This window comes from Tachysurus fulvidraco, chromosome 26 (genome assembly GCF_022655615.1).
Source record: "Tachysurus fulvidraco isolate hzauxx_2018 chromosome 26, HZAU_PFXX_2.0, whole genome shotgun sequence".
NCBI lineage: Eukaryota > Metazoa > Chordata > Actinopteri > Siluriformes > Bagridae > Tachysurus > Tachysurus fulvidraco.
The window spans coordinates 4,899,049-4,925,106 of NC_062543.1; the positions used below are offsets into that span (position 1 = coordinate 4,899,049).

Genomic DNA, 26,058 nt, shown 5'->3' on the forward strand with positions numbered 1-26,058 from the left:
TTGAAGGAATGAATATGGATGAATGTAGTTAGTCCCCAGGATTCCCTTTATGTGCCATAGAGAGATAAATATAGAAGAATTTTTGGTATTAATGCCAGTGAAATAAAATTACTACTATTTTATTCAGAAAGCATCATTTAATAAATGCCAATTTATCTTTCTTTGTACAGCTTAAAAACAAACCATAATACATAATAAGTTATAAAAGGTTACAACACTCCCGTAATAATGTAGGAAATCACATTCAAGATTCACAAAAAATCAGTCTAAATGAATCGTGACTGATAGTTTACATTGGTGAAAAACCTGCAAACAAATCAATACCGAAAAAAAAAACAACTAAACATTGAACATTACATGACACTTTAAATGTTTGAATATTCTGCATCAAATATAGTATTTTATGAACATTTATCCCTTTGTATGTCACTGTAAAGTTTGGGAAATGGTTATGCCCTTACTATTTACTAGGATTTTAAAGATACTACTAGGAATAATAGAGGATATTACTGCAGTAGATTTGATTTAATCTGTCTACTGCATGTGTGTTCATGTCTTGGTGTGGAGAATTTGTGCAATTACTACAGCCAAAAATGTCGACATGCCTATACTGTGAAAAGAAGGAAAGTTTTAATTCCATCCATCAACATAATACATACGTGACATTTTTGTAGAACGTGCTAATGAATTCTCCAAATAAATCAGCATAAAGGAAGATGTTAATGAGGTTAAGAAGTGCCATTAATTTTATTTTTTTTTAATTACTGAAGGTTCGTGTAATGTTATATAATCTAATAATATAAAAATATAACAAACACATGTTAATTAAATAAGTCTTAATTTCATGTCTGTAGACATTCAACAAAAAAGGTTTTCCAGGATTTACTTCTAAATGCGATTGGATCGTTTCTTAGCAGAACTTTATATCATAATACATATTGTTTATCATAGAAACGTCCTTAGTATCGTCCCTTGTGCGAAAAAGAGGAAGATTAAACTATATAAATTTAGATTAGGGTGGTTGTTTTAAACTTCATGTCATTTTGGCACACATTTTGAAATATTTATTGATCAAGTCTACACCTGCCCTTTGACACTCATGATAAAGTTTTGAAGTAATCGAGTTCTGTTCATAGTACAGAGGAAACATGTCAAAGTTATTATCGGGGACAGATATGTTACAGATTCACAGGACAGACACTGGTTGGACATTACTAGAGTTTTCCTTCAATCAGTTTAGGCAACATTAATAAAAAAAATAAAATAAAAAAATAAAAAAACCTGTACAAGGTGTACAAAGTGTCCCAGAGCTCGTCTCTATACATATGGGACATTAATCTCTATACATATGGGACACGTGTAACTGCATTTTGAATCTGTTTCTTTATATGATCTCTGTGCTGTTCTTAAAAAGCTATCTGGGGAAAAAACAAAAAAAAAATATCTATAAACTATGTATGCAAGTATGAAAAATTTTGGAAGACATTTTTGCATAAAAAAAAAAGTTTTTAATTTCACTTTGGTATTGAGACCTTTGGGACTGTGAGCTGTATCTCAGAAAGAATCTCAGAAACAGGACACTATTTGTATAACCAGAGATAAAACAATACATGTGCCTTGACATATAAACATCAATGCAGTTCCTGTTCTTTTTTTTTTTTACTCGGGAAGTTTAAATTTTAACACTGGTACAGATCCTTTTTGTTAGATCTCCTATCACAGTCCTCATTGTTGACCACGAGCATTTTAACCCTCTTGGTCTAGAAGTCGTTGCCTTGTCTCCATCACGATTTCGTCGGTGATCTCAGGTTTCAAGATGTCTTTGATCTGCAAAAAAGACGGTCATCTGATGAATCGAAATTATGATTTAAATAGAAATAATGGCTAGAAATTCTCATTAAAGTGCATCATGAGGTGGATACGATAGTCATATTGGTCATCTGTATAAACTCATAGTACCTGGTGTGTCATTGAGGACTCATAGCAGTAGAGAATGCTAGTGTCATAAAGCAGAACTTTGTGAGCTGCCAGAGCCAGTAAACAGTTCCTCAGTCTAGAAATGACTTCCCGGTCTGGGAGAGGAATGGGCTGGAAACCAGATAGGAAAAAAAGTGAGCACGTTCAATCAGTGATTAAATTACACAAATCTATGTTTAAACAGTTTCACAATTACAACCAACATTGTCCTCACCGCCAGGCTCGTGTAATACCCTCCTGCCTCCTCATCCTGATGCCCTGGTGTGGGGTAAATCCAAATATAACCATTGTTCCCTAGTATTATGGACGCTCCACATGTCAGATTGTGGAAATGGGTTTTCTGTCTCTTGATGAGCGAGGGTGAGACTTGCACAAACACGCCCTGACCCAGCTAAACAAGACATAAAAACATGCGAAAGTTTTTAAGATGCATCCCAAATCGCACACTTATGCACTATTCTATACCATTTTGTAGTAACCGGTGTGTTCACACAGAAAGTCCAGCAAGAGCAAGAGCACAAGGACGAGAATAATGCGCTTTTTTTAAACAGAGAAAAAAGAAATAAAAATTGTAGCTTCGTTCATCTAGCGCAAGAAGGGGCGGAGCTACCAGGTGCTGTGTAATGAGCAAACAATGATAATAATAATAATAAAAAAATCATAAAAGACATCATAATGTCTTTTTTAACGTAACCTAAGCTGTGCGATTTATTAACATTTTTAATATTCAGTATTCTGCTAAATCGTGCGACATCACATTATGAGCTTGAGGTCACACTTCCAATAAAAAAAAAACACTAGTCTTCTTATACACTATACAGTAGAGTATTTAGTGCATAGTGTACAGTAGGGGTGTAGTACGGTATTTAGGATGCAGCTTTATTGAAACACTAAGAACACAGGAAATGCCTGCTTCAAGCAAATATGGATATGAAAAGTATCTTTTTACCAAACTAATGCATTATGTAATGTTTTTCCGACCTACCTTGCCGTATTTTAAGCTGCGTGTATGAAGAGACAGGGCTCCATCTGAAAAGACAGACTGCACCTCTGCCTTGAAGAAGTCAAGGAAGTTAATAGGATGATGAGCAAAGTTAAAAGCGTCATTCACTTATACGGATTTATATATGCACGTGTAGTGTTCGTCAGGATACACTGATAAGATCCCCTTCTTGAAGATAGACTCTCATGGTAAGTTCGTCCTCTGCTGATCGCCTCCTCTGAAATAGTAACGTTTAATATGAAGGTTTAACAGAAATCGTACACATCCTGGATGACCGGAGTGTAACGTTCAATCGCAGGTCCTTACATCAAAATACTCACAGTATCTACAAAAGTATATTGCAACGTTCATTACTTTATACCACCGCTGCTGAATCCTCGGCTCTGATTGGTCAGAAGATACGGTTGTACTGATTTATTTAGTAATGTTGGCTCCAATGTGTAATATATTTATATTTAAGGTATTCGGTAGACGCCCTTATCCAGAGCAAATTATCTAATTTTATACAACTGACCATTTAAAGGGGGGGGGGGGGGGCACGGTGGCTTAGTGGGTAGCACGTTCGAGTCACACCTCCAGGGTCGGGGTTCGATTCCCACCTCCGCCTTGTGTGTGTGGAGTTTGCATGTTCTCCCCGTGCCTCGGGGGTTTCCTCCGGGTACTCCGGTTTCCTCCCCCAGTCCAAAGACATGCATGGTAGGTTGATTGGCATCTCTGGAAAATTGTCCGTAGTGTGTGATTGCGTGAGTGAATGAGAGTGTGTGTGTGCCCTGTGATGGGTTGGCACTCCATCCAGGGTGTATCCTGCCTTGATGCCCGATGACACCTGAGATAGGCACAGGCTCCCCGTGACAGTTCGGATAAGCGGTAGAAAATGAGTGAGTGACCATTTAAGGTTAAGGGCCTCACTGAGGGGCCCAGCAGTGGCAGCTTGGTGCACTTGGGATTTAAACTCCAACACCTTAACCAGTAAGTTACCACATTCCCCCATATAGTAACATTACTTTAGCATTTCTTTACAGAAATTAGGATAGAAAAGAAAACACAGATATTCACAAGTAGGTTCTGAGGTTCAAGTTTCCCATGAGTAGTCATGTATTTAGTATTTACAGAAGTTGCCAGTACTGACATAGTAAAGTCAGCACATCCTGTAGTTACTCTTTACTTACCAGCTCTCCTCCAGGAAGGTTGACGGAAGACAGAAGCAATATTGAGTCCAGCCGAGAGTTCGTCTCCACTTTCCAGCGTTTCTGCTGTACCTACAGTCAAAGAGTCACATGAAAACATCCTTATTCAGGTGCTTAAATAGTCTATCACTGGCAATGCAAATCATGCTTCTACATCATAAACATTCGCAAACCTCAGTGATCCGACCAACGACCACATCGCCGACTTCACCGTTGAATCTAAAAAAAAAAAAAAAAAGAAGAGTACATTATGATAAATTCAACATAATGTCGTCGGGTCAATCTCAGAGAAAAGGAAGTCTAACGAATGTAAAATTCTGACCTCGTCTTCAGCGGCCTGACGCAGATGAGTTTGTTGACTCTTTCAACCTCACCAGCCACAGAAGCGGTGAGTTTTTCATCGTCCATGTACGTACCATGGCCTCTGAAGAACAAAAATAAAAAGGGGAAAAATGTATGATCTTGATGATTTTGAGAAAATCAGGAAAAAAAATCTATTTGGAGAGTTTAGATACGAGACACACAGACACATGGACAGACAGACAGCAAAAATAATCCTGAAGTACAGAACTGAAAACAAACACAATAGATACGGCAAGAATAGATTATTTTTGCTGTCTGTCTGTCCATGTGTCTGTGTGTCTCTTATCTAAACTCTCCAAATAGATTTTTTTTCCTGATTTTCTGATACAGATTTGAGATTAATTGTGTGCCGTTTAATTGTGAACCGATCTGATCCAAAACACTGGTTTTGTGCATCAAGGGCCACAATGAAAAAAGTCTAAACACTCTTGGTCCACTTTCTATTTACAACTTGAGCACCTGATGAAAAATACCATGTGTAAACAAGGTCACAGAGTTGAGTGCAAAAGTTTGCACACCCTTAATTGAAAATTAGAAAAGTGAAGCATGACATGAACCTGGGGTTGTGTTTTCTAGACGAAATGTCTTATTCAGGTACGTAAAGAAACGAAGACTAGAAAGAAAGAAAGAAAGAAAGAAAGAAAGAAAGAAAGAAAGAAAGAAAGAAAGAAGTGTATATAAAAAATGATAGAGGAAGTTACGATGCACAACGAATGTACAATAAAAAAGTATAAATCCAAACAAATAAGTATAAGTTGTTCAGACATGACGCTTATTAGGATGACAGATCTTTTAGTAAACAAACAAAGTTAGCATAAACACTAGCCTAGCATCAGGCTAAGCTTCATTCATTAAGTGATGCCGCTGTAGTGAACTTTACTACACAACACTACACGCTCTTATTTACCTCATAAACCCGGTGTCTGATGTGATCACATCCCCCGGAACAACCAAATGCTGAACGTCCGAACTGGAATGAGAAGCCGGCAGAGACGTTTCTCTTCTCACAGGCAATCTCATCTCCATCGCCATGCCTGAACCATGTGAACTTACACTAAAATGGCCGAGTTTTCTATCACAAATACCGCCATCTATGTGCTGTGAGATCTGTCTAAGGTGGCCAGATTGGGAGAAAACCATGTCACACGCATGAGTTAGTGCTTTGAGTTTTCAAGTCAAGTCAAGTCAAGTCAAGAAGCTTTTATTGTCATTTCAACCCTATACAGCTGTTGCAGTACACAGTGAAATGAGACAAAGTTTCTCCAGGATCATGGTGCTACATAAAACACAGACAGAGCTATAAAGACTTAGTAAGAATTCCTAGATACATAAAGTGCATCTCTGTGACCTGGTGTAAACAGTGCAGGACAAGACAAACAAGAAAAAGACAGATAAGACAAAAAGACAATGCGGGACAAAAAATACAAGACATCACACAAAAGGCAAAACACAGTACAATAAGCAAAATCAGCGCCGACCAGTGTAAATACTGTACGTTCAGTCAATATTAAGTGTGCAGAAATACATTAAAACACATTATAGCAGCAGTTGCATGAGGTGTTGTAAAGTATTGTGCAAAACAGCAAAAACAGGGTGCTAAACAGTATGCACACAGTTTGATGGCTATGTAATGGAAGAGTGTTTTTGGTGTAGGTCTGTGCAGTCCATACAGTTGGTGTGTGTGTGTGTGTGTGTGTGTGTGTGTGTGTGTGTGTGTGTGTGTGTGTGTGTGTGTGTGTGTGTGTGTGTGTGTGTGCGTGCGTGTGTGTGTGTGTGCGTGCGTGTGTGTGTGTGTGTGTGTTGTGCTCAGTACAGTTCAGTTATTAAGTAGTCTGATGGCTTGTGGAAAGAATATATGTTCATATATAATTTATTTCATATATGTATAAAATACATTCTCTATACCACCAATAGACACAAATTTATGGTCTTAAACCAACCATTAACTATGATCTACACTGTTTAAATCTGAACAACAATTCCTTTTATTCCTAAACATTCTTAATGCAGTTAAATGCAGTGCATATCGGGGCTCTTTGTTGAGCCAAATAACTTTTTGGGAGTTTTGCTTTTTCAAGGATAGAAGGTTAGAAAATTAGCTTTTCCAATTTTCCACCTTGTCAGGGACAGACATACTGTAGTCATTCGGATGACTGGGACAAGCATAGGCAAAGAGGGGGAAATGCAGTAGAGTCCATTATGTTTTCTCAGACATAGAAGCATCCTATAGAGCATTTCTTAATATTCTTCTATTTTAAGGGCTTTTTTTTTTTTACACTTCTTGCTTTTTCTATACTTTATGTCTATGCTAAGGCAATAATAGTCATATTTTACATCGGGTCTTCCTCAACTATTGCCATTTAAAAGTCAATAACAACAATAAAATCAAATCTTTTTTCTCTGTCAAATAATCTGTTTACCGGCATGCTGTCCTAAAGTTTTCGCATTGTTTAATTCTTTACTTTTAGGTCTTTTATTATTTTATTTTTCTTGTTTATTCAGTTCTCTCTCGTGTAGAGCACCTCAATCAAGATCTGTTATTTCTAATTGTGTTCCAGAAATCATTAGTTTCTCTTACACTTACTCCTATAAAGATTACACAGAGCTTAACTAAGCTTGTACATGTTCATTGTAAAGTCCACTAGATGATGCTGTTTGTAATAAGTGTTCATTTTCACTCAGTTTTTAAGTTAATCTTTATTTATTGTTCTTTTTCTTTATTTCTCTTTATTTATCTCTTAATTCTTTATTTTATAATCTGCTGATAATATATACCATTTTATACAGCACTAGACCTAATATTTATTAGTGCTATATAAATAAAGTAATTAATTTATTTAATTAATTGAATTCATTATAAGTCATTCTTGGCAAATCTTACCAGAAAACCTTATCGGATTAGATTAGAGCACATGACTGAGCTCAGTAACAGATTTATGGCATGACTGGCATAAGGTTTTTAGTGTTTATATTCCTTTGTTGAATAGAAATGATTCTTTATTGATTATTGATTTTCTGGTTTGCTGCTTAAGAGGGCGTGGCGTGCAGCGCAAATCTCATTGGCCCAAATCCCGGAAGTGTACAAGACCTGAGGATAAAATAATCAACAAGTGAGCTCCAGCTTGGAAAAGGCAACATGGAATCTGGTAATACTACAAATGAAGCATCGTCAGAGGCGAAAGATTTCGGCAAAGCTCTTTGCATCATAACAGGTGCGTCTAAAGGCTTCGGAAGATGTCTTGCTAAAGAAATATCAACTCTCCTGAAACCCGGCTCAGTGCTCATCCTGGTTGCCAGATCTGGAGATAAGCTGCGAGAACTGGAGGAGGATTTGTCTACGCAGAGAAGGGACCTGGTTATCCAATGTGTGGTTGCAGATCTGGGAAACAAGGATGGAGTAGAAGGTGTTATAAGAGAAGCAAAAAAGACACCAAGCTCTGATATCGACACCCTTTTTCTGTTTAATAACGCAGGTGAGTAATCTGTAAACACAAACCTCACACATTATGAGTTTAACTATATATATTGTAGTTTTTAAGACTGGCCTATGGTTAATTGAATTAAGTCGATCATTTATAGCTACTTATATCAAATAGAAACATCACTTGAAGGTTTATAAGGCAAGAAAATACAGAAGAATAACTGAAATAAATAAACACACACACAAACAAACAAAAATAAATAGTGCTAAAAAAAACTAGTGATAGAAATAAACATTCAAAATGTCTTGAAGTGAGATGTTTGGTTTTACCCTTTTTAAAAAATATTTTAAAATGAAACAAATTGAAAGTTTAATTTAAATGTTGCAGTTAGGCGACATTTATAAAATAAAAAAAGTATAAAGAAAGTAAAAAAAAACAGACCCCCAAAATTATTCACATACACATGGATATTTGAAACAGAATTTTATTTAGCTTGTTTATTATTTGAATAAGATTTATATCAATTTCCAAATCTGGCACCATGAGAGAAACTTCAGATGCCCTGAAATGTTGGTTTGTCCTTTATGTTGAACTTTTCATGTAGAATTCAGATCAAAATAATTATGTTGATGCGTTCTGTTTTCTTTCAGCTTCACTTGGTGATGTTTCACGCTATGCTCGAAATTTCACCGACATGGAAGAAGTTAACGATTATCTGTCGATGAACGTGAGCTCAGCATTGTGTTTGACTGCCGGGATCCTGCAGGTGTTTCCAGCTGACATGCATTTGCGTCGCTGTGTGGTGAACGTGAGCTCTCTGTGTGCTCTGCAGCCGTTTCCCTCCTGGGTGCTTTACTGCATGGGTAAAGCAGCACGGGAAATGATGTTCCGTGTGCTGGCCAAGGAAGAGTCTGAGCTCAGAGTTCTCAGCTATGCTCCAGGTAAACAAGCACACATTAGACATCTTATCATCTTGGTAGTGCAGCCAAGTATTTAACTACAATTTGTCAATGTTAAAGTATCTAGAAACTGATGTCAAAGTAACTAGTATAGAAGGTGTAACAACTACTTTCAGTAACAGGTAAAATACCTGAGTTAAGAATGTTAAAGTAAATATGACATGATAATTAAGTTATTTAAGTTTCTTTTGTGTAATTAATTACCAGTAATTTCAAACAAGATATGAAAAAGCAGAACTACCAAACTATCAGTATCGGCCATCTTAAATCATTAGATATCTGTCAGTGCGCATCTCATGCATACCACATGCCTCCTAGGTCCAGCAGTGCACTCCTTACAGTACCTGTGTTAATCTCATTAATTTTTCAGGCCCTCTGGACACAGATATGCAAACCCACGCCAGGTCTAACACAGCAGACGACTGTTTTAGGGCGTCTATCACAGCAATGCACTCTGAGGGCTGCCTGCTGACCTGCGAAGAGTCTGTGGGCAAGCTGATAAAGGTCCTGTTGAAGGATAGCTATGAATCCGGAGCACATCTGGACTTTTACGATTTGTAAATTTGTTACTGGAAGATTTCTCAGAGATGCAGTAATACCACAGACAGATTCAGAAGCTGTTACAGTATCAGCATTTAAGTTTACTTTATTTATGGAGATGATCTTGTTACAGTAGTTATATGTATATTTTCACTTTGGTTGCCATTACCTCAAAATGACATCCTTCATCAGTCATTAACTTTACTTTTAGTATCATACGATCCAAAGTCCATACATTATGTACACTTTTTTTTTTTGACAGATTTTAATAGTAATTTCAGTTTCCTATAAGACCCTGGTCATGTATGACTGAAAAATAATTTGAACAGTATCTTAGCCCAAAACAGCCACAGAGTAAACAAACTTTAGAAGAACTTTTTTTTTTTTTTTACTTCCACTCCATAGACAATTATCTTTTTTTTTAAAAAATAATCAAACACATAATACTTTATTAAATATGAATTATATTTCTATCTATTGTTATAAATATGCTGGGAACCTAGCTTAGTCTCTTAATGCTAGCAAACCAGGCTTCACAGAATACAGTAATTAGCATGAATAGTTAGTTAGCTTACTAATATAAGCTGACTTGCTCTGTCGACTCTCCTACTGATTCTAACCACAGAATAGTTTCTTTCAGATTTCTTGTCATGCAGTTAAGTTATGTTTTTATCCACAATAACATTACAGACAGTAAACACAAACATGCATTATCTTCATATAGGCTAACACAGTTAGTTAGCCTAATGTTAGCTAGCTCACTACATTCATACAGTATAAGATCTCTCAGTGGCAAAATTTTCTGCTGGTTTACTTACACAATATAATAAATCAGTTATTCAGTTAGATTCAAAGCACTTTGTGTAAATATACACGTTGTAATAGTTACTGTTAGGTTTGGTCATTTGTTGGTCAACTTCATTAGCTAACCAAGTAAAAAGCAACTGGATTTTCACGGTGCAAAATGAAAAGGAGACCATTTTTATACAACACTAATACTTTTTTGGTATTTATTGGAACACAAAGTACAGTTTTATACAGTCCCAATGCAAAACTGTGGTATCATTGCATCTCTAACCAGACTTTAGCATTCCTAATTCAGCAACAAACTGGCATTAGCATTTCTAATCCTGTCGATCTAATCCGTAGCTGATGTAAGAGTCTTCTGTAATTTAGTGTTGTATTAGTCTGATTTTGTGGTTTGTAATGTCCTGAAATGAAATAAAGGTGCCTTCATTTACTCACGTGATATTATTTTCTTCCCATTTTAATTAAGCTTGTTTTTTTTCAATTACATTAACAATGTAGGCCAAGTATTTCTCCACAGACCAAATTACTCACATCCTGGTCAGGATGGAAGCTGAAAAATGTGATACATTTCCTGAATCAGGGATGAAGGCAAAGGTACAAGTGCAGAATTTTTTTTATTTGCAATGATGAATAAACAGGAACAGTGGCCAAAGAAACTAGAAATAACTACTAGACTACAGCAATGCTCAAGAACGATATCACAATGGGTCACGGCAAAAACTAGAAGCTAGATAACAAATGTAATACTAAAAGGAGCTTAAAGCAGTAATGTAATTACCCAAGTGACTAATGACTAAATACAGAATAGGTGAACAACTGAACAGGAAAAATGAAACACATAATGAAACCAATGAAGAGTTTACTCCAAATGTGTGGGGTTCCCCTTTGGTGGTCTGGAAGGGAAGTGTCCCAGATGTATGTGATATTCACTGCACAACATGTTCAGCACAACACCTTGTACATGGTACATCTCCAAAAGAAACAAAAATATCCCATCACCTCTCTGTGGATTTGCATATTCTTCTCTACCTTACCTCCTACATTGTTTGTTTGTTTTTTTTTTGTAATATAATAAGAGACCTAATCTTTCTGACAGGCATTGTGTAACATTTCATTCTAGATACTTTTTCAAACAATAGTTATTCACTCAGGAAATGTTTTTCTTCAATAATTTATATTAATTGTATTAGTTTATCTTGGAAATAAAAGAAGCTTTAAGTACCTCTGGGATCAATAAAGTATCTATCTATCTATCTATCTGTCTGTCTGTCTGTCTGTCTGTTTATTAATCTGTCTATCTATTTATCTGTCTGTCTGTCTGTCTATCTTTTCCACTCAACCTCAAGTCAAAGAACGATTCATTATCCTGGCTAGAAATACTCCAAACTGTCACATTGTTTTTTCTCTCATTTGATCCTCTCCAGCCTACAAGCTCTGGAAACCATCTCATCAAACACAACACACAATCCATCCCACACTCTTTTTATAAACATTTTGTTTCGGGAAGATTCTGGAAACATCCGTGCCTGTTTGGCGAGGCAACATATTTTCCAAAAAATCGCCAGGAGCTCAGAATAAACTGGCTGCATAAAAGGTATTGTAATAGTTATATATGGAGGGAAAGTCAGATAGGTGTAGTTTCTAGAAAAATTCATTTTCAGTTGTTACCTTGTCTCAGTTCCTGAAGCTCAGAGACAACAAAAACAAGCGAAACAAAGCAAAACAAGAACGTATGAAATGGTGCTCCCCAGGGTGGAATTAGACAAAAAACATGCACCATTTTAGTCTCAAAGGCCATAATTAAGTGAATACACTGTACAAGTGCAACATTTTCAGGTATTTCACAAAAAAAGTTTTTGTGATCAATTACATGTCAATCATGGGGATATAGAATTTTTTTTCAGTTAGTACACTAGCAGAAAAGATGCTGTTAACTTGGACCCTATCTAAGGGGAACAATGTTGTGTTTAGATACACTGAGGTCTATAGTTCGATTTACATATCAAAATAACTATTCCTCTGTAGCAGAAATTTTAAAATGCTTAAAATTTTAAAATGCAATCCCTGTCATTAACAACCAAATATCCAAATATTACATTGTTTTTAAATTTAAAAAGTTGCAGGTTCTTTTGAGCAGTCAGACCATCCCATACATCTCCCCTGTGACAGGCAAACGCAGCTGCTGGATAAAAATACTCTCAGAGCCTCATTTCTCCCAAACAAGGGGAGGCCATACACTCCCATGCACACACACACACACACACACACACACACACACACACACACACACACACACACACACACACACACACACACACACACACACACACACACAAACACACACTCCCACAACCTCTGCAGTGCATCCACCTTCTCTCTCGCACACACACACACACACACACACACACACACACACACATACACACACGTACACACAATCCCACAACCTTTTCAGTGCATCCACACACACACACACACACACACACACACATCAGGCCCAGAGGGAGGGAAAGAGAGAGAGAGAGAGAGAGAGAGAGAGAGAGAGAGAGAGAGAGAGAGAGAGAGAGAGAGAGAGAGAGAGAGAGAGAGAGAGAGGGTTAGTCTATTTTTGGGGAGGTGCTGAGTAGTGGATGGCTAGGTAAGTTTCAGAAAAAGTCAGTGTGCACTGCATGTGCAGTTCCTCTCCCAGCAGAAGCAGCAGCTGCCTTTCTCTTTCTGCCAGATGACCCTACAGAAAATGGATAACGTAGAGGTGTTTGCGGCTGGAGAGAAAGGCCGTGGCCTTCGTACCACCAAGGAGGTGAAGGTTGGTGAGGTGGTGTTTGCAGAGGCTAGCTTCGCTGCCGTGGTCTTTGACAGGTGGGGTCAGTGTTTGGGTTGTGTGTTACTAACACTTGGAAATGGACATAAGAATTACAAGAATTAAATCTAATGATTAGAATAAAGTTACCTGTATATATCATATATATATGAGCTTATTAATTTATACCCATTTATTATTTATTTGTGGAGGCAAGTAAAATCCAAGCAACACTGTTCATTCCATTCTAGCCTGTCACAAAAAAATTATTCAATTCAACTTAAAATATGGAGACATGCTGATATTTTAAATAATTCCTTCACTCGTTTCTTAGAAAACATTTAAGAGAATAAAATAAATTGACATATTTGTTTGTTTGTTTGTTTATTTATTGGTTCTACAATTATAGGTCATTTTGATCCTTTAAAAAATTCCATTGATTTGGTTCATTTATGGAGTCATATAATAAAAACATTAAGCATTTTTGCTTCTATCTAAGGCATTATCGATTCTCAAGATTTTATATTTTGAAGTACATACTAATAATTGCACATAAAAAGGCTTTCTTTAACAATTAAATCTGATACACAATGTCACTATCTTTAAACCTGGTGGCTTTAAAGAAGCTTTAAAAAATTGCACTTAGGCATCTTACATATTATTATTAGAATAAGACTAATATTAGAACTAAGACTATTATTAGAATCCTACTTAGGCATCGTACATATCATACATATACATGAATCATACATCTAAGACCTTTATGCTAACATAAACCATAGCCCTCTGTTAGTACACATAGTGTCGGGGGTTCCATCATGATCTTTTTTGTATGAATGTATTTGACAAAGCGATAAAAGTCAAAGAGGAGAAGAGAGAATGGTAATGTCCTAATTAGCAATGAAAAACTAATAAGCTAATAATATGAGAGGTGCTGTGCTACTAATAAAAACAAATTTGGACTAACGAAGCAATATAGAAGGCATCTGATGTCAGCTCTACACTGCTTTCAAGACACATTTCTGACTGTTTGATACTCTAGATACGCTTAAGGGTAGGTATAGGTTAGCAACTTCAAAGATGGAGCACAGCTTGGAACTCAAAAGGCCATACTGCTAAAAAAATACTAGAATTTTACAGGTATTCTAAATAACTGTATGGTTAAAGATATAAAATGTAAAGTACATCGAGATAAATACAAAGAAATGTGATGCATCCTGAATATGAAGCTGCAAAGACGTCAACCATGGCTAATGTTTCATTTCAGGAAAAGTTGAGTGTCAGCGTTAAGACTCAAACTGCTCCATCAGTACGCTACTTGCTAAATTGAATTATTGTAGCCAGCCATGTAACATTTAGCTAGATACAAATTAGCTAGATATGAAGTTTAGACACAATTAGCTATATACGAAGTTTAGCTACACACAATTTAGCTAGTTATGAAATTTATCAGTTGTGAACTTCAAAATAATTTAGCAAGGATAACTAGCTTTGTGTTATCATAAATAATTTGCCTAATTAGATATAAGTATAAGGTTATTGCTGTTGTAGCTTGATTATAACTAGCTAGTCAGCTAAAAGGAAGATAATATGTGGCGTGTTTGGCTAGTTTACTCACTTTTGATGAAAAACCTTTTTTTAAAAAATAACAAATCCTGGTTTTAGCCTCAGAGTCCGTAATGAACTATCATTAAAGAAACAATTGACGTGTTTCTTTTTTTTTTTTATTAAGTGTATAGAAAGTCCACACAGTGTACAAGTACATAGTCATAAAGTCACAAATAGCATTTCACTGCATTTTGTAGTGTGTAAGATTTTGTCTGTGATCAATAACATTTTCATTTACATTAAAAAAAAAAAAATGACAGTGCAGAGTCCAGTATTTATTTCTCTATGTATTTCAGTAGATATATAACTATGATGAGGATCCTAGATATAAGCATGGGTTTGCTGGAAACAACTGGAGAACATCAAGAGAAAATAAACTGACATCACTGTTAATGCGCTTGTTATATAGTACTCCAAAGTTCTGCTGGTATTTTCCTGCTCTGGTGAAACTCTATGAGAAAGTGAGTCACATGATTCAGATCCTATGACTTGATAGCTATGTACTTCAGGTCTATTTCTAGAGAGAAGCACATTCAAATAGTAATTGTTGGATGACTCTTCTGATTTACGTTTATTTTTATGTTTATGATTTATGCACTCCATTTAGAATATCATTCTAAATATTTGTAATTGCATTTATATATAGCATCTATTCAAAACAAAGCTTGGAAGATAGTGTTTAGCTTTACATGTACTGTCCAAGGTTCTTAAACAACAAAAGGTTGAAGGAGGTTTCACTCTCATGTGACTGGATCAGCGTTTCACCTCCATAAAAAGTAAGAAGAGTTTGCATAGTACAGTAGTCAGGTTATGCATGTCAGAAGCGAGCACACAGAGCTTTCCACTTAAAGCCTTCATAAACAGAAACACTACTTTCCATTATTGCTTGGCTGAATGATTGCAGAGCACTGTGAGTGACTTTTGTACAAAATGAAGGTTATATAAAGAAATCCTAGCATCCTTTTATTTATTTATTTATTTTAAATTGGCATCACATAAAACATCTAATATTTATCTATTTTCTTTTCTTTAAATTAAGGCACATGTCTTTTAAATTAAAGTTCATAATACACAAAAAATAATTTCCTTTTTTATATATATATATACAGCATTGTGACAGTGGCATACAGCCCAGATTGATCTTAGCCATTAATGAAAGATAAGAACAGAATATCCCTAGTGGGTTTGTATTTGATATTACATCCCTTTAGATAAGACCAGAGTTCAATATTCCCCTTATGAAGGGCCTAAGCCATCTATAAATTTCTATCTGTCTGGTGAACAGGATATTTGTCTTTGTATTTGAATTAGAGAGGGTGAGTTTTAATACTTTTTCTGTTACCATGGGTGGATTGCCATAAAAACATTGGAAAGGACAAATGGTTTATTTTTACTAAAACCTGACAGTTGTATACAGATGAATTCTTAAGTAAAAGACAAACAGCAGCGGAAGGTCATGCTGGGATAAATAAATGGCTAATCTTTGCATGTGCAACATGAAATATTTAAAATACAAAAATGATATTTAAGATTTTTTTTTTACTCTCTCTCACTTTCTTGTGACTTGTGACTCACTTGTGACTTGTGACTGAAGAATGAATTAACTGTCATTAAAAAAGAAAGATTTAGTGTTTATTTTCTGACCTCAATAACGCTCTCATGGCTGAATGAACTTAAATCCCTACAGCCATGTGCCAACATCTTGTTGAAAGCTTTCCCTGACGAGTGGAGGTTATTAATATATCAAAGGGGGACCAAAGGGGAAACATTTTAATAGGATGGATAATAATAATTATAATATTAATGTTATAATAATTATATACATTATTTATATGGATATGACGGTTAGGAGTACATACCTTTGATCATATAGGGTGTAGGATTAGAGACTGAGCAATCTGTTTTGAAATACAGTGAGTAAATGTCAAAAGCCAAAAAAAAAAAGCTAAATTATTATTGGTCTGTGTATTTGACAAATAACATTTGAATTTAAATTTAAATTTTATTTATTTAATTACCCTTCTTGTTTGGTGTGCAGTTTGTCCATGCACGTGTGCCACAGCTGCTTCCGCAGCCAGGCTAATCCTCACCGCTGTGCCCAGTGCAAGTTTGCACATTACTGTGACCGCACGTGCCAGCGAGCTGCCTGGGATGAACACAAACAGGAGTGTGCTGCCATCAGACAGTGTGGCAAAGCACCCAGTGAGAATGTGCGGTGAGTAGAGGTTCTATGCTGGGACTCATTTCAGACCAACACGCCATCCATCCATCCATCCATCTGAGACCAAACATCATTTCATGATATCAGATTCACAAGAATTTGCATGTGTGAAAAGTTATAAAAGGTTCTGGGTAGGAGTAGGTTTAAAGAAGAAGGACTAACAAATGTGTCTTTGTTTCCATATATGATATTTATCTGGACAGTTCTGAATAGTTTTTATAGTTTAAAGTAGTCTGTGACGTTCTTTCAAGATATTTCATGTTAGCCATTTTGTTAACATCAAGATTCGAAACATATTTGAGGGTGATTAAAAAAATCCCATCAGAAATCCTCTCAGGTTGGCTTATGTTAATGATCTAGGTAAATCTGCCAATAAATGAACATTTATAAATATGATTTTCCTTCAGAAATCCTGTCAGAACATTTACACAACTGAATCCTGTCAAATACTTGGGTTAGCTAACATTCTAGCAAGAAAGATGATAAACGTTTCATACAACTGTCCCTCAGAAATCATTTGAGGTTAGAGATATTTTTAGGTGTTAGCATTAGCAGTAAATATTATGAACATTTATGACTTTACTTTAGAAATTCAGTCAATTCATCTTAGCTATCTGGTTATATTTGCAGTAAAGATTTTAAACATGACATGGTATAAAAAATCTGATAGAAAATCCAGTCACATTATCTTATGTTAGATTTCTGACCTGAGATTCTGAACTTTTATGAATTTTTTTCTCTCAGAAATCTTATTACATTGTTAGCTCCTGTTTAACGTACAACATGCCTTAGCAGTGAAAACTGGGAACATTTATGAATTATTTTCTCTTAGAAATCCTGTATGAGCAGCTTTTCTTAGCCATCTGACTAATTTTGGCACCAATATGTATGTGTAATTCTCTATGAGAAATCTAGCTAGCATTGTAAAGTAAGCAGTAAAAATTAGCATGAGCATTATGAATTTCTCTCAGAAACTAAGAGTTTAGAAGATGAGCTTATGTTCAATACATTAAATTAATGAAAATATGTGTAAAAGGATGTGCAAGGATGCGTATTGTCATCTGGAGAATGTGAACATGTTCCTGTATGTTGTAAATTTCAGTGTCAGGTTTTTCTTTCAGTCTGGCAGCACGAGCTCTATGGCGCGTGCACAAAAACAAAGGGAAAATCTTCGACACACAGCTCACAACGTTAGACCTTTTGGAGGACCACCTCTCTGCTATGACCCCAGATGACCTTAAAAAGCTCAAAGTGGATGTTAATAATTTCCAGGAGTACTGGCAAGGCAATAGAAGGCAGTATAGTGCAGACTACGTCTCACATATCTTTGGCGTGGTAGGTACGCCTTCACTGTCCACCAGCAAACTCTGTAATTAAACAACATAACACACAGCACATAGTAGAAAACTTTTCCTACACATTTGTATTTCTTGACCTCTGTATTTCCTTTTCAGATCAACTGCAATGCCTTCACTCTGAGTGACCAGCGTGGGCTCCAGGCAGTCGGCGTGGGCCTCTTTCCCAACCTCTGCCTGGTCAACCATGACTGTTGGCCTAACTGTACAGTCATCCTCAATCATGGCAGGTGAGAAGTCCTGACAAGACTTTTGTAGTATTGTTATTTAAAAAACAAAAAACAAATAGCCCCTAGGTGGACCATCGGCAGGATCCTGCACGCTTGATGTCACGGCCCGGGTTTGATTCCCAGGCAGGGCGATAACCCAGCCACTGAAGAGTTCATTCTCAGTTCCGGGGCCCAAGCCTGAATAAAAATGGAATGGATGCATCAGGAAGGGCATCTGGTGTAAGACCTGTGCCAAAGCTAATATGTGCACCATGTGATCCGCTGTGGCGACCCCTAACATGGAGCAGCCGAAGGGACAAAATAGAAAGTTATTTAAAAAAAACAAGTATCATAGATTGTCTCATAGGAAATTGTGCCTGTATTGTTGTGTCCATGTTTATCTAGCCTACTAGGTGCAATAGAATAAAAGAATATTTTCATAGATAAGTTAATTTTTTTCTTTACACTATCTTCAAATAAATGTTATATCAAACCCATTTCTGCTCTCTGAGATGTGTCAAGTCCTTCATCTTCTTCATAAGCATTTAAAATTTGAAAGTATTATCATCAACCACTACCATTCTCTGTAAGGTTATCCAACAGAGGAAAAAAACAAACATCTCCCCCTGAAAGTCAACAGTGTCCTGATTCTGGTTAAAACCAATCACTCTGGATTAAATCATTCATTTGTTTATACTGATAGAATATGTCTGATAAGTTGAATAGAAAAGCAGTGTCTAGTTTAAGGCTTATAAATATATAGACACCGCTTTCAGTTCCCGGTGGTGCTTTTCAGTAAATTGTGATTGACATGAGAAATGTAGCTTAATGTAGTGAAATGACGTTTAAATCATGTTGCTCTGTATCCGTCTGTGATCCGGCCTCTTGCCTTCTCTTCCAGTCAGACAGCTCTGGATTCAGCTTTTCACTCACACAGGAGGTAGGCCAGTGGAGTGTACTGTAACTGCATTTTAACCTTTGACTTGATGAACTTAATGCATACTTTCTACGTCACCTCTATAAATCATTTAATTCCTCCCTGTGACTGTTTAACTTGATCTGTTTGTGACGTTTAATCTTTGCAATGGTGTTAACGCTACTAATCTGAGTGGCTGGTATGAATTAAAATAATCATTTATATTAATTCACTTGCTTTTGGTGTTTGCATTAAATTCATTGCAATAGACTGTTTTGGAAATATGCATAGAGATTGAATAGATTTGTATGTATCAGAAGCATGGATCATTATTTTATGGGTTTTTTTTTTTCAACATCCCCATATAACACCTCTGATTATTGTGTATTAGTTGACAATCATTTTCTTCTGCTGAATGTAAACGTTCTTTATCCTTCTTCTCCTTTTATCGAATGATGTTTCTGTTCTGTCCTGATTGTAGGATTGAGCTGCGTGCTTTAGATAAGATCCCAGAAGGTACAGAGTTGACGGTCAGCTATGTGGACTTCTTAAACTTATCCAAGGATCGTCAGAAGCTGCTGAAGAAGCAGTATTACTTTGACTGCAAATGTGAACACTGCAGCAAGGGCATCAAGGATGACCTAATGATGGGGGTGAAAGAAACCGATGGCAAAAAGGTGGGGTTATAAATATCTATGCCGGCATGTTGGTAAAAATCTGTATTATGTCTTAGATTGAATTCTTTAATCTGATTGCTCATCAGTTTCTTCTGTCTGCAGTTCAAAAGACAGAAAACACTACACAATCTTAGTCTAATAATAAATAGATTTTTTTAAATGTGTGGGTATTTAGCAAAACAAATACATGATCATCGATAAGGTGAAACTTTCTTTAAGGACGTGTTTATTTAACATTATATGGAAGGAGTCTCCAGTGTCAGCAGTCATGGGTTTTCTTGAATATTGATGATTGTTTTTATCTTTTTTAATGTAAGTGAACTTCTGGGGGTCTTGAAAGTCTCCATAAATAAAGAAAGTGAACACATTTTAGCCAAATGTAACTTCGTTTTCAACACATCCTCTATATGACTATAGATTATAGATATACATTATTTTGTAAACCCACGCAGTCCTAATTGTTAGAGAGTCTGACTCCTAACCCTAAGGTTGTGGGTTCGAGTCTCGGGCCGGGCATGACTAAGGTGCCCTTGAGCAAGGCACCGAAGCCCTCAACTGCTCCCCGGGGGCCGCAGCATAAATGGCTGCCCACTGCTCCGGGTGTGTGTGTGTGTGTTCACTGCTGTGTGTGTGCACTTTGGATGGGTTAAATGCAGAGAAAGAATTCTGAGTATGGGTCACCGTACTTAGCTGTATGTCACGTCACGTAAACTACTGTCAGGTCACTTCCTCTCTCTCACCCATGATTGACTCATTGTGTGTAATTGCATCACAACCTTGTGACAGTTTTCCTGATCCTGCCTTAAGAATGACTTCAATGTAAAATATCCTGTAAATGTAACTAGAAATGGATAAAAAGTATCTTCTATAAAATTATGTTCTTTAGACTAAAGTGTTGGCAGGTTGCTCTAATATAAGATTAATTAAAACCCTTATGACTTACTGTTCTTTGAAATCAATCAACTTCTCCATCACACTATGCTGTCATTGATTATTTTTCTATAGCAGGACATTCAGTCATTTTATATGCCTTACCTGGGCGTGATAAAGAAAATATTTTCTTTAAAACCTTTAAAAACTTAATTAAGGCTGCATCAGTACCATGATTTGGTTAAAAAGAAGACGACGTCAAGCGGCATGTTAATGTTTTACTGAAGATGTCTGATGATGTTTGGGATGTGGTTTTCGTCTCAATTTCTCTACTGAATCCTCAGCCTTCAGCTGAGCTGGTGAAGGAGGTCACAGAATTCAGTGTGGAGGCTTTGGCTAAAATTGAAGAAGCTCGAATGATGGGAGACTTTCATAAGGTAATATCAAAGCAAAAAATAATGCTATACGCTATACCACTATACGCTATACCGCTGATAGATTGTAAAATTGTATGTTGCATTGTTCATTTATCAATAATTATTCCATGTAAGTGCTAAGAGAAGTTAATTGAGAAAAAAACAAATTTAAGAATTCATTAATCATAATCTTGTATTGTTGGTTAAAGTATGTGTGACAAATTATGAACCGAATTCACATTCTTGCATTGTACAGTCTGGATCCTTTAAAAATAAAAAAGAAGCAATGTGCATTGAAAAATTCTCATCGCATGATGTAACAGCTGTCTGTGAATGGGAGCAAAAATGGCTCACTTGTTAGGAGGAGTGTAACTCTCTCTCTCTCTCTCTCTCTCTCTCTCTCTCTCTCTCTCTCTCTCTCTCTCTCTCTCTCTCGTGCCTGTCAATCACAGCAACTCTAGCTAAATATGGATAACTGTGAGCTCATGGAAATAGGTTAGATACTGTAGCTTGTTGTTGAGAGGGTTACTCTACACTGAGATGAGCAAGAGCAGAGCTGTCAAAATGCAGCTGTTCTTAATTTAATATTCATTGATTGGCTGTGTTTTGGCCGAATTCACCTTTCAAACCCCTGACATATAACTGGTTTTCCTAAGCTGCCACACACATGCCTTTTGAAGCATGCGACACATATTAAAGCTTCATATCTGTCATTTTCTAGGTCGTACAACTCTGCCATGAATGCTTGGAGAAGCAGGAACCAGTGCTGGCTGACACGCACCTCTACCTTCTGCATGTGTTGAAGGTGATCAGTGAGGTCCTGTCGTACCAGCACTCCTTCAAGGAGGCCGCCGAATATGCGCGCAGGATGGTAGAAGGATATGTGTAAGAGTCCACATTTGATAAAGAATTCATACAATCTCACTTGTTAATATCTTTGATGTGTACATACTCTACTTGTTCCCTGCCGTCCATCAGGAAGCTTTATCACCCAAACAATGCTCAGCTTGGCATGGCCACCATGAGGGCAGGCGTGACACAGTGGCACGCAGGGCTGATCGAAGCTGCCCACAGCCAGATTTGTAAAGCTTACGCAGTCCTCATGGTCACACATGGACCCCATCACCCAATTACAAAGGACTTAGAGGTAATACATCAGTCATCTGACACACGCTTACACAACTACACAGGTATAGTTTTAACACTGGAGAGGCATATGTGTCTATCAATGTTGTGGAGAAATAACAAATAATCTCTTAATGTTAATATAAAGCTTAAGGCTGAAGTGTAGTTTGTTGCTTATACAATTGGGAAATGTTAAAAATTGGCAAATAACATAATGGCTGAATTATGATTATATTATTTACTGCATGTATTGTATATATTAGGGAGAGAATGGCCAAAAAAAACATAATATTAAAATTATTTCATTTTTTATTTCATTTTTATTTATTTCATAATTCTGCAGAAATGTTTGTTACAGAAAGTAAAACAAACAAACAAATAAATAAATAAATAATTGTCATTAGAAAGTTTCAGATGTAAAAACTGAAGCCCCCATCTTTTTAAAGAAAATTGTATAATAATTTTTAGATTTACATAGAAATCCAGATCCAGCTGAACTTAAAACATGGATGAAACACGTAGAGACAACAATACAAAAATGCAAAGAAACTCACAGAAAAAGTTTCAGAAAAGGTTACATACAGGTTACATACATAAGCGCAAAGAATTATCTTTTTTTTTTTTTTTTTTTTTTTTTTTTAGAGAATATTCATATCACATTGAATTGATTTTGCCATTTAGTCCTAGATGTGTCTACATTTTTGCAATCGAATGTTCTGTCTTTAAAAATAAAAATGTTTTATGAAATGAACATCAATCCCAAGAGGCAAGAGTGTTATTTTACAGAGATATTTTAGATTTCCTGCCCACATAACTCATGCATGAGAACAGGATATTGAATTTGCTATGTATAAAACAACACTTGACTATAGGGTGAGAACGTCTGATGTGTGAAGTCTGTCTTTCCCCAGGCTATGCGCACACAGACAGAGCAGGAGCTGCGCATCTTTAAGAAGAACGAACATGCCTACCACAGCATGCGTGAGGAGGCTCTCAGCAATAAGCATATGACCACTAGACTGGTCAAGAGCAAATAAATCTACAAATACCTGTCACTAATTTAACCACATCTGAAAAACCATACCCATGGTGTTGGATTTCTCCAACCTAGAGCTGGAAAATTCCTCAAAACTATTAATTAATTATGTGAGATGAACAGAAAGGATGAAATGGAAAGAAAAATTTCCATGTATGTCTCTCTGATTTGGAAAATGTTTGTGTAAATAAATCTCCAAGACATGGAAATTGCCAATAAATATTGAATAAGGTGTTTCTAGTTCTTTGTACAGTACTTTCAGAATATACAGACGTTTCCACAAAACTCGCAGAAAACATGTTACACTGTAAAAAATAAAATCATGAGGAAAAAAATGAATAATGATAAAATGGAGTACTATTTTCTCTTATCAGATCACTGGAAATTGAGTATAAGCTTTTTAAAGGGATTTCTAGAGATTTATTTTACTATTTTTTTTATTCCATTGGATAAATAAATAAATAAATAAATAAATAAATAAATAAATAAATAAATAAAGTGATTAATTAATTAATGTCTTATTTATAACTATAAAGAATGTAAGTGTATAATGCAATTTATAATAATTTTTTATATCAATAATTGTATTATATTATTATTATTATTATTATTATTATTATTATTATGTATATCAATTATAAAGGAATAATTACATATGTTAGATGACATTTTTAAATGACTACGAGTTTACTGTAGAATGAGTGGAATAGAAAGAAGCTCATGATGCATTCTTATGCCATGTGATGATGAATGGTCTTCTCCTGACCAAGAAGAACTTTGTTTGAACATGAATGATTTAGATATTAAGGCGTTGGGATGACAAATGATACACAATTAAGTGAGATTGAAGTTCATAGGAATCTGTAGGAATCAGCCGAGTGAAACGTCTTTATTCCACAAGAAATGTCTGATACCAGGCAATTAGAGAATACCACAAAGCTGGACACAAATCCTATATACGCTGTATACCAAAACTGTAATGATATTCAATCACCCTAAAGAGGATAAGTTCCTGTCTGAGTCTGGTTCCTCTCTTCGTGTCGTCTCAGGCTCACTCTGTCACCACTGGCTTACTCCATAGAGATCAAAGTCTACATCTAGATTACTAGAAAACTTTTCTTGAACAAGGTGTATTGTGAAAAGTGTTTCACATGTGGAATGAACCATCTGACACAGAAATAGTCCAACATAATGAGATGAACAAAGAATCTACAGTCCTGTTGACATGAATAATACAGCAAACAATAGGGTTAGGGAGGACTGAATAATCCAGATTACGTTTAAAGATTAAAGGTCTATGTGGAATGAAGAAATAGGTTCAAAGTTCAATCCTGCAAAGATATACTAGTTTCTTTGGTGCAGCACAAACAAACATTGCAACAGTGCAATTTAACGTCAACTTAAAATGAATACATTTTACAGATGATTTTAAATCTCACAAAGTGTACTTCTGAGTTCACTGGTTTTCTTCAGTCTCCATAAAACACGCTGGTAAGTAAAAAAGCCACTCAGTTAGTATGTTTACATACAACCAGTGGTGTAGTCTAGTTTTTTGTAGTGAGTATACTGTGATCCATCCCCCCCCCCCCCCGCCTCATACGCACCCATCCTAGAGCGACACCCCATAGGCACCATCACACTCACTAATGCATAAAATATGCATCTACGTGTAATTGAGAGCATTATTAAAGACGGCTTATGTGTTATCAACATTCCAATTTATTACAAGCAACAAAAGATAGTCAGCTGATAAAACCTGTGCTCCAGGTCCCATATTCATATAACATTTAAGGCTAAATGTAATCAGACAGTTGGCAGCACCCATTGACTTTCACAGTAGGAAAAAATATAGACTATGAAAGTCAGTGGGTGCTGCCAATTGTCTGATTACCAACATTTTTCAAAATATCATTTTTTGTGTTAAACAGAAGAAAGAAACATACAGTTTTGGAACAAATTGAGGGTGAGGAAATAACACAATTTTCATTTTTGGGTGAACTTTATACCTTTAAGAGCTACATTTAGCCTTAAATGTTATATGAATATGGGACCTGGAGCACAGGTTTTATCAGCTGTCAATTTTCAATGTACATTTAAGAGTGAACAATAAACATTTGTTCAGTTTTATCACCAACACTCTTTCATTACAGAATATTATAAACTGAATGAACTGGTAGTTTACAAAGCTTTCCAAATACATGTGTACTCGGGCTGTGGGTGAAATGTCACCCGGAGCTGCTGTAGCTTTAGGCGCAGGCTTCCGAAAACACTCAGAGTGTAGTTTGGGTCTGCTTTGGTTTCAGATCTTCTTTTACATTAGTTATTTAATTTCAAATTTGCGCCACAAAACACCACCAAGCAACTCATTTTCCACCTTGGTAGGTGACGTCAGATCAGGTCACAGGCCACGGAAGCCACAATGGTCCAAAGAATGGTTGGTGATTCGCAATCGCATCCACAGTCTGTGTTCGCAACACAGACAGGGTGAATTTATGAATGAAAATTCTGTTACAAAACGATATTGTTACGTATCTTCACGCTTTTTAAGTGGGTATACGGAAATC

General features: G+C 36.1%; 3 protein-coding genes across 3 annotated transcripts; 2 read left to right on the plus strand and 1 right to left on the minus strand.

Moving 5' to 3' along the window:
• Positions 1-103: 103 nt before the first annotated feature.
• On the minus strand, positions 104-5,647 carry exosc2 (exosome component 2). Its single transcript, XM_027132906.2, has 9 exons — positions 5,438-5,647; positions 4,490-4,591; positions 4,341-4,386; positions 4,150-4,239; positions 3,132-3,197; positions 2,963-3,031; positions 2,192-2,368; positions 1,960-2,088; positions 104-1,827 (listed from the first exon to the last, which is right to left on the minus strand). The coding sequence occupies exons 1-9, from the start codon at positions 5,560-5,562 to the stop codon at positions 1,747-1,749; spliced, it is 885 nt and encodes a 294-aa protein (XP_026988707.1). The 5' UTR covers positions 5,563-5,647; the 3' UTR covers positions 104-1,746.
• Positions 5,648-7,577: 1,930 nt separating this feature from the next.
• Positions 7,578-10,691, plus strand: spra (sepiapterin reductase a). Its single transcript, XM_027132907.2, has 3 exons — positions 7,578-8,003; positions 8,603-8,893; positions 9,282-10,691. Exons 1-3 carry the CDS (start codon positions 7,667-7,669, stop codon positions 9,470-9,472), a joined length of 819 nt encoding a protein of 272 aa, XP_026988708.2. The 5' UTR covers positions 7,578-7,666; the 3' UTR covers positions 9,473-10,691.
• A 2,153-nt stretch (positions 10,692-12,844) lies between these two features.
• On the plus strand, positions 12,845-23,726 carry smyd1a (SET and MYND domain containing 1a). Its single transcript, XM_027132905.2, has 10 exons — positions 12,845-13,120; positions 16,708-16,884; positions 18,012-18,225; positions 18,345-18,475; positions 19,356-19,394; positions 19,852-20,047; positions 21,262-21,354; positions 22,055-22,218; positions 22,312-22,480; positions 23,370-23,726. Exons 1-10 carry the CDS (start codon positions 12,984-12,986, stop codon positions 23,493-23,495), a joined length of 1,446 nt encoding a protein of 481 aa, XP_026988706.1. The 5' UTR covers positions 12,845-12,983; the 3' UTR covers positions 23,496-23,726.
• Positions 23,727-26,058: the final 2,332 nt, after the last annotated feature.